At 38.0% G+C, this 9,688-nt stretch overlaps 1 protein-coding gene across 1 annotated transcript in view; it reads left to right on the forward strand.

Moving 5' to 3' along the window:
• Positions 1-9,114, forward strand: part of PSMD12 (proteasome 26S subunit, non-ATPase 12) — a 29,415-nt gene extending 20,301 nt beyond the window's left edge. The window contains exons 6-11 of the mRNA XM_036116154.2: positions 539-688; positions 777-911; positions 1,908-2,020; positions 2,838-3,012; positions 5,651-5,728; positions 6,697-9,114. Of these exons, the coding sequence (XP_035972047.1) occupies positions 539-688; positions 777-911; positions 1,908-2,020; positions 2,838-3,012; positions 5,651-5,728; positions 6,697-6,906 (861 nt within the window). The 3' untranslated portion in view covers positions 6,907-9,114. The remainder of the gene's footprint in view (positions 1-538; positions 689-776; positions 912-1,907; positions 2,021-2,837; positions 3,013-5,650; positions 5,729-6,696) is intronic.
• The last annotated feature ends 574 nt before the right edge of the window (positions 9,115-9,688 follow it).

Here is a 9,688-nt window from a genome sequence, read left to right on the forward strand (position 1 = left end):
ATCATTCTGAGTGGGGGAGGTATGTGACTATGAAGGGGCAGATGAGGGAGTTTGTTTTGGGGTGATAGAACTATCTTGATTGTGATGACACAAGTCTATACATATGTTAAAATACACAGAACTTTTTTTTTTTAAGATTTTATTTATTTTTGACAGAGTGTACAAGCAGGGGAAGCAGCAGGCAGAGGGAGAGGGAGAAGCAGGCTCCTCGCTGAGCAGGGAGCCCGATGTGGGGCTCGATCCCAGGACCCCGGATCATGACCCGAGCCGAAGGCAGATGCTTAACCATCTGAGCCACCCAGGCACCTCTAAAATTCACAGAACTTTTTATGCCAGAAGAAAAAAATACCGATTTTCCTATATAATTTTTTTAATTGTAATTTCCTGGAGGAAACTACCTTTTTGTATCATCAGGAGCACTCTCCCAGTGTGCGAGAAGGTTCTTACTATTTGACAAGTGTGAATATTTTCAGACATTTAATTTTGCAGTTTTTAGAAATTACCAAGTATAAACTTATTTGGGGTCTTACTCTGCTAGGTGGAAACCTACGGGTCGATGGAAAAGAAGGAGAGAGTGGAGTTTATCTTGGAGCAAATGAGGCTCTGCCTAGCTGTGAAGGATTACATTCGTACACAAATCATCAGCAAGAAAATTAACACCAAATTTTTCCAGGAAGAAAATACAGAGGTAAGCGTGTTTCTTACTGCAAGTTTACTTTAGAAGTGTTTGGAAAAAGCCCATAAGCCCCAATTTATTTTATCAACTTTTTTTTCAGAAATTAAAATTGAAATATTATAACTTAATGATTCAGCTGGATCAACATGAGGGATCTTATTTGTCTATTTGTAAGCACTACAGAGCAATATATGATACTCCCTGTATACAGGCAGAAAGTGAAAAGTGGCAACAGGTGAGAATATATTCTTATACTTGACATTGATACTTACTAGGAAGAATTTGCATTTTTTATTTTGAAATTATTTTAACTTCAGTAATTATATGCAGTTGTGTGGTGCTGCTTTCTATTCAGTGTGTTGATAATTCAGTTTATCTTTACTGATTGAAATGAATTGTGACAATATTCTAAATTATCACTTTTGAAGAATGTAGCCTTACTGTTTAAAAGTGGGGCACGTGGGCAGCTCAGTCGGGTAAGCAGTCCTACTCTTGATTTCAGCTCAGGTCATGATTTCAGGGTCGTGAGATCAAGCCCCACAATCAGGCTCTGCACTCAGCTTGGGATCTGCTTGAGATTCTTTCTCTCCCTCTTCCCCTCCCCCGACTCTTGTGCTTGCGCACAGGCGAGCATGCTCTAAATAAATAGATAAATAAAATCTTTTGAAAAATAGGGACGCCTGGGTGGCTCAGTTGGTTAAGCATCTGCCTTCGGCTCGGGTCATGATCCCAGGGTCCTGGGATCGAGTCCCACATCGGGCTCCTTGCCCAGCAGGGAGCCTGCTGCTCCTCCTACTTGTGCTCTGACAAATAAATAAATAAAATCTTTAAAATAAAATATGTATAGCAGGTCACTTGCTAACAGAGGTTATAGGTAAAAGACCTAGCATTATTTTGGAAAATTATTTCACAAAACTGTTTCAAATGGTTTATATGTATATTCCATGTTTATAATAACTTGTTACAAGAACTTTTTCCTTATACATCTGGCACCAAAAAATGTCAGCCCAGGTCGTAATTCAAGTTAGCAAAGATTTACTGTAATTGTTCTGGAGAAACTTAATGTGACAGGAAGCCACTGTAAAGGGCAGCTTGGTGGGATGCTTAGTCCCTAAGACTTGAGTATAATATCAAACATGAATATAGACAATTCTCCCATGATTTTTTCCTGCCAGTTTCCACTTTGTTTCTAAGCTTGTTTGTAATCCATTGTGTTATACAACATTTTTAGGCTCTGAAAAGTGTCGTCCTCTATGTGATTTTGGCTCCTTTTGACAACGAACAGTCAGATTTGGTTCACCGAATAAGTGGTGACAAGAAGTTAGAAGAAATTCCTAAATACAAGTAAGTAACTTTTTTAGCTAGTGTAGTGTACATCTCAGCAGAAACACCATTTTGAAAGAAAATAGGTTAACCTAAGTGTCCACCTGCTTAATTTGGTTACTGATAGATTGTATTGGTGAATAAAATTAGAGTTCATAGAGTAGTGAAATGTTTTTTTCACGCTGCATTAGAAATTAATGAGGTTATAACACACTTCATTCCAAACCACTTATCAAGGGGCGCCTGGGTGGCTCAGTCAGTTAAGCGTCCAACTCTTGGTCTCAGCTCAGGTCTTGATCTTGGGGTTGTAAGTTTGGGCCTCATGTCGGGCTCCATGCTGGGTGTGGAGCCTACTTTAAAAAATAAATAAATAAGCCGTTTATCAAATAGAAGTTGCATTTCAAGCTCACTTTAGCAGCTTTTGGTTAATTAACCATATGATAAAGTTTAGTCTTAGTTTGGGGCTTTGTGATTTTCAGAAGTATACACTTCCTAAGCAGAGTGGGAAGTATACACTTCCTAAGCAGAGTGGGCTTTTATTTATTAAAAGCTGTTTTTCTTTTATCTGTCTCATTGGTAAGTTTACATTAATTATTCCAGAAGCTGGAAAATACATTGCAGGAGGGAGCAGAATGTTAAGCAGGGGAATGCTCCATTCAGAATTACTGTGGAAAAAATGGTAGTAAAGTAGGTAAAATAAATAATAATCAACTTATGTTTTGTTCTACAAATAAAAATTTATAAGTACAGTCTTTGTCGATATTTGAACATTTGCTGTTATAGTACATGAAACTTAATTTTTACAGATTTGGGATATTAAGTTTTATACAATTTACAGGGATCTTTTAAAGCTTTTTACCACAATGGAGCTGATGCGTTGGTCCACACTTGTTGAAGACTATGGAATGGAATTAAGAAAAGGGTCTCTTGAGAGTCCGGCAACTGATGTTTTTGGTTCTACAGAGGAAGGTGAAAGAAGGTGGAAAGACTTGAAGAACAGAGTTGTTGAACATGTAAGAATCTGGCATGATAGAGATGCCAATCTGAAAGTAAACTGGCAAATTTGAGCATAAACTTTTATTTTTCAAGTTTGATAGTCAAATATAGTTTTTTTGGAGGTTATGTCTTTAATTCTTCACTTTAGGGTTTTTGTTTTTTGCTCTGCCCAATGTAGTAATGATGTAAATTTGTCGTTCGAATGTTTATTGTGTATTTCCAAAACCATATCCAGCTTATCTTCTCCCTCTTATTTCCCCCTGCCCTATCCCCCCATTTTTGGCTTTTCAGAAAAACAAAACAAAACACCTGTGTTTTAGCATGCTTATTTTGAGGGGACCTCTCAAGAATTCAAAATTTTAGGGGCACCTGGCTGGCTCAGTCAGTAAAGCATGTGACTCTTGATCTTGGGGTTGTAGTTTGAGCCTCACGTTGGGTATAGAGATTACTTAAAAATCTTAAAAAAAAAAATCCAAAATTTTATAGCATATAAACCAGAAGGAATTTCTTAAGAATGTGGGGGATGGTTGTGGGTGAAAGGAGTTCTTTCTGATACTTGCTTGATAGTTTTGGGAACGGGTAACAAGTCTTAAACCTGATCTTTGATCTTCTTGGCGTCACTATAAATTGAATTATCTCAGCATTCACTCACATAACAGACATTTATTGTGAGCCTTCTATGTGCCAGACGGTGTGCAAAGTCCTGGGACACGTGGCAAAGTAAGACATGGTCCCTACCTTCAGACAGCTTAAAAATAAGTCATAGGGAAAGATGCATTTATAAATAAAAGTATTCTAGATATTAGGGCACAAATAGATATCACGTGGAGTGGAGCATAAGTAGAGAGTTGATTGGTTCTACCTGAAAAGGGGGCACCTGGCTGGCCCAGTTGGTGGAGCATGCGACTCTTCGTCTCGGGGTTGTGAGTCCAAGCCCTACGTATGTTGGGTGTGGAGATTACTTAAAAATAAAATCTTAAAAAAAAAAAAAAAGGTCAGGCTAGATCTACAGTAATTGACACAGGAGGTAAGATTTGTAAGAAGAGTACCCAGTGAGCAGGCAGATTCGATAGTCTGGCAGGGACGTGGAGATACACCAGCAGGGAACGGAAGCGCCTCCAAGAACAGGGCTCGGTGAGGAAGAAAGTCGTAGATAGGGAAAGGGTCTGGAGCTTAACAAAATTTATATACTGCAGTAGTGGAAACCTTGACCTGAGAGGACAGTGACCAGGCTTGTATCTTACAAAGACCCCTCTGGCAGTAAGCATGGAGGATGGATTTTGGGGAGAGACGGGAATAGAATTGAGAAGACTGAGTGAATGCCCCTTGTGGGTGTCAGTCAATGCAGTAGCTGAGGGATTGAAGAATAGATGGGGTGGAATTATTTTAAGAAAGAAAATCAATAGAATTTGGTCGCTGATTACATTTAAGGGATGAAGGAAAAGGGGTCTAGAATGATTGTCCTTCTTCCTAAGAAGTTGGTGTGGCCATGGACCCTAATAGAGACAGGAGGAGGGACAGCTTCTTCAAAGATCAGTTTATTTTCTCTCCCCACTGTTCCCCATTTTTCCTATGAATGCTGTTGTTTTGTTAATAACGTAGAGAATAATAAAGGGAGGAACAGTGGCTCAGTCAGTTAAGCGTCCCACTCTTGATTTTGGCTCAGGTCATGATCGCAGGGTTGTGGGTTTGAGCGCCACTTCGGGCTCCAAGCTCAACAGGGAGGGAGTCTGATTGAAATTCTCCCTCTCCCTCCACCCCTACCCCCACCCCCGCACTCTCTCTCTAAAATAAATTAATAAATCCTTTTTTAAAAAGAATAATAAAGGGAACTGTTCCCAGTGAAAAGGAAATTTAATTTCAGTTTACCTTTAAGTAGTTATAATGATGATAATGTGGTGTTTTAAGATGCTCTCAATCATATTTTGAATCTGAGCCTTTGTGTCGTAATTATTAAAATTTAATTTTAGATTCTAAAGTTTAGCAAAAACCTTTTAGTACAGTTAGTTTTTTTTTAAGGTTTTATTTATTTATTAGAGAGAGAGCTAGTGCACACAGGCAGAGGGGGAGGGGCAGAGGGAGAATTGACCTGAGCTTAAAGGCAGACGCTTAACCCACTGAGCCAACCAGGCGTCCCAGTACAGTTAAAGTTTTTAACCACTATTTTAGTTAAGATAAGCCTACGTCTTGATTATATATATATTTTTTCCACAAGATTCTATTTATCTGAAAGAGCGTGAGAATGAGTGGGGGGAGGGGCAGAGGGAGAAGCGGACTCTTCGCTGATCAGGGAACCTGATGCAGGGCTGATCCCAGGCCCCTGGGATCATGACCTTAGCCAAAGGCAGATGCTTAACTGACTGAGCCACTCAGGCGCCCTTGACTATATATATTTAAAAGAGTTGTGGAAAGTATTCAGAATAACTTACAAATAACTGCAGAAACCAAAATATCTAAATTTTGCTTTGTTACTGAAGTTTAGAAACAGTTTCACTCCAGTGGTGGGCTATAGAGAAAAGCTCTGAATCTGACATTTTAACTAAACCTATTTGGATATGAAAAAAATAAAATAGACGTATTTGGATATGAAAACAAATGGGTTTTTAGCCTTACTGATGACTTGTGTGTCCTTCATGCCCTCTGTCCTCTCCCCAGAATATTAGAATAATGGCCAAGTATTACACGAGGATAACAATGAAGAGGATGGCTCAGCTTCTCGATCTGTCTGTTGATGTAAGTAGTTTGAGTTGTTTGTAGCCAGTCATTTTGAATATCAACTGACTTGTAAAAATTGAATGAGAAAATCAATTTTGTTTTACTATTTAAGTTTAGGTGACAAAGTTTCTCCAGGCTATCTTGAATACCAAAAAATAGCTTAAATATCAAGTTTATAGTTACATTAATATTATGTGTCCTAGTTAAAGTCTTCACTTCAATAAGGTAGTTTTACACCGATTGATCTGCAGTGCAGGGTATATGTTTCTATAATGAATACGTCTCGGTTCCCAGAAATGAGCCATAGAAAATGGGAGGGAGACTTGACTGCACTTCCCTTGCAGAGAGAGGTCCCAGGTCCTGTTAGAGGAGCAGGTATGGGTTCCTGTTGGTGACATGTGTACCACCACAGAGGCAGGGGTCAAGTGAGGTAATCCAGAGGCCATTTCTATCACCAGACAGAGTTTTTCGGGTTAGCTAAAAAAGAAGAATCACAGATGTTAGAGGTCGAAGGTTTGATCCTTGGTTGGCGCGTTAGCTGCTTCCGTTTCTGGACGAGGGTACCAGAGTCCTTAGAGGTAAAGTGTCTTGTCCTTGACTACAGAGCCACCAGTGGCAGAGTGTATATGGTAACCCAGCATTTCTGGAAACAAATTATCTGTATGATGGTTAGGGGGAAGCATTGTAGACCAAGAGTGTGGACCCAGTTGCCGTTGGCAGCAGGCTGGCTGTCTGCAGTTATCAGCAGTGTTGGGTTTGCAGGGAGACTGATTCAAACTCCACCCTGACATGGGTAGACTCGTAGTCTGTTCGTTCCTAGACTCACAGTAAAATAGTATGTTATTACGGGAAGTGAACAGTTGCTAACTATGAATAGTGAATTTTAGTCTTGCATTTTCTTAGGTAAAGAGTTTAGAAAATGCTTTCCTTAAATTTTATTGTCTGTAATTATCCTGTCTTAATCCAATTGTCTTTCTCTCTTGCAGGAGTCAGAAGCTTTTCTTTCGAATCTAGTAGTTAACAAGACCATCTTTGCTAAAGTAGACAGGTTGGCAGGAATTATCAACTTCCAGAGACCCAAGGATCCAAATAATTTATTAAATGACTGGTCTCAGAAACTGAACTCACTGATGTCTCTAGTTAACAAAACTACACACCTCATAGCCAAAGAGGAGATGATACATAATCTACAATAAGGGTCTCAACGCCCCTAATGCTTTTAGAAAAGAGTTAAAATTGGAAGTCATAAAAAAAAAAAAAAAGACTGTTATGGTGTAAATGTTGGGTTGTTTTTTTTTTTCTATATTCTCAGCTCCTTTGTCTAAAATTTAAAAGATAGTGAATATGTTTAAGGCCCCTTTTGACCTTTCAGTTCCCTGATTTTATCGTTAACTTTGCATTTTACAGTTGGTGCAAAAAAAAAAAAAAACAGAACATTTCTATTGTGTATGTACTCAAAAAATTGTGTCATAACTTACCCAAATGTGTTTTTCTATCATTTGAAAACTTTTTAGCTATTATTTGTTCTCATTCAGCTAACAACCATAATTATAATAATAAAAGCAGTATATGCACATTGACTTTCTATAGTTACCTGTGTTTCTGAACATTTTGTGGGATAGTGATTTAAGTATTTTTTAAATAAAAGAAATTCTGTTGTAAAGCTATCAATTTGATAGAATTGAAAAAACAGCATAGGACATATAAGAACATTTGAGATAGAGTTGTGATTTGTGAAGAATTTGTATTTTAGTATTGAGTGTATGTAGAGTGATCTGATAGGCTGAAGACTTAACATACACATAATTTTTTTCCCCCTTGAGTCAAACTGGTTTCAGTCACAGTAGCTTCATTATTTTCATTACCTTTCTCTGACTTGACCAGTTGTTGAACAAAATCAAGTGACATTATATTGACATAGTTTAACACACAAAGTCATTTTTATAAGATTTCTTTGTGACTTTCACTTAAAGGTCTAATTACATCATTAATGTTCCAAATTTATTATCTCCTTATAGGAACTTTAGTTCCATTATATGAACACTGGATTACAACCTAAAATGCTTTAAAAAATGACAACAAAAAAGACTCAGCCACCCTCTTAGCAAATGGCATAGTATTGACTTTTTTTTTTTTTTACAGAAGTTAACAAAAGTAGTTTTACTGTCAAAAGAAACATCTGAAATCAATTAATAGCAAATTTTGGAAGTTTTTTAAAATTTGAGAATGTTTGAGGTCTACTTTTTTAAAAATCCAAATGAATGTAGTGGGGGAAAAAGACATTCTGGAAATGGCATTTTTCATAATTCATTTTCATTTAATGGTCACTAAATTGTCCTACTCTGTGATCCCAGGGCTGGGGACAATTGTGGGATCTCTGCTATTTATGCTGAGTCATTGTGAGTAATAACCTAGTATTAAATCTAATTCTATTCTTTGGAAATTTAATGTATTGGTCACATTAATAACATAAACATCTGCTACCACTTATCTTTAAAAATCTAACCAAAAATATGGCAGGGAACATCAGAAGTTCACACTAGCGGTAGGAATATGGTTTACATTTTCTTCTGAATGAAAAGGATAGAAAAAAATCATTTTGTATTGTTAATTTGTAAATCAAGTTGGAGCTAATTTGAGTCTAGCTTCTCATTAACTCACTAACTCATTACCCTTGTACTTGCCAAACCTAGGCTATTTGGCCAAATACTTGGTTGTTGTAAAGATCTCAAACGGTCCTCTTCTTTGGTCTTTATTTAACATGCTTGCCCTCAAACTAAGCTCTTTGTGTGTTCTGATTTGGTGCTATTTGTAACTGTCCCAGTGACTGAATCCCATTTGATTTAACTGCTCATCCAGTTCTTGTTTTTTTCGTCTCCAAGCAAACTTAAATTTCTTAGTGTTACAAAGAAGAATCCATTAACACAAGGCAGTAAAATATTTGAGATGTTCAGAACCCCAAATCCCGGCTTCCATTTCGGACCTACAGCTGCCTATTTGTGAAAAGGATAGAACCACTTTGTTTTAAATATGGAAAAGATAATACTTGACTCCTTTTCATTTTCATTTGGTTACTAACTAGCAGAGACGTGATAAGCCACTGTTTTTTGTTTTCATTTTTTAAATGAGATGGTTTTTACCCTTTTATTTTTATATAATTTATGTTTTTATTTTAGAGTTCAATAGCTATTTCTGTAATTATCCTCAATTTCCATATGCTCACTGAATCATTGAAAAACCAATCTTTAAAATTCATACTGTTTCCCTCTATCTCCTCTAAGTGTTACATGTGTGATACGAGTACATATTCTACGTTGTTTTTGGCTCCTGGGTAGAGCTGCCATAAAAGCACTATTTGTGGGTGTGTAAAAACCTAAAGAATAAACTCATGCTTGTAAAGATCACTTCTTTTTTCAGTTCTCTTGCTGTTTAAAACAAAGAGCCAGGGGCGCCTGGGTGGCTCAGTCGGTTAAGCGACTGCCTTCGGCTTGGGTCGTGATCCCAGGGTTCTGGGATCTAGCCCCACGTCCGGCTCCCTGCTCAGCAGAGAGCCTTCTTCTCCCTCTCCCTCTGCCTGCCACTCTGCCTGCTTGTGCTCTCTACCTATCTGCCGAATAAATAAGTAAAATCTTTAAAAAAAAAAAAAAAAGCCATAGGTTTTTCATTCTTTCAAAATCAGTTTCTCTCCTTAAACCTGTTTTTCAAGCGGTGGGAAAACACTGTGCATGTTTGTTTCAAAAGCCAACTGGTTGGCTTTTTTCCCACTGGGTTCTTTCTGATCTGGGTTTGGTGACAAGCCGTGCCTTCCTGTGCTCCCGATCCATGGTTCTCCGATGTAGCCCGTCAGAATCACCGGCAGGGCACACTATGACAGATGGTTGGGCCCCACCCCCAGAGTTTCTGATCCAAGAGGTCTGGGTAGGGCCCAAGAATTTTCATTTCTAGCAAGTCCTCAGGGGTTGCAGATGCTGAAAGAAC

The sequence above is a fragment of the Halichoerus grypus genome, chromosome 2, assembly GCF_964656455.1.
Source record: "Halichoerus grypus chromosome 2, mHalGry1.hap1.1, whole genome shotgun sequence".
Taxonomy (NCBI): Eukaryota; Metazoa; Chordata; class Mammalia; order Carnivora; family Phocidae; genus Halichoerus; species Halichoerus grypus.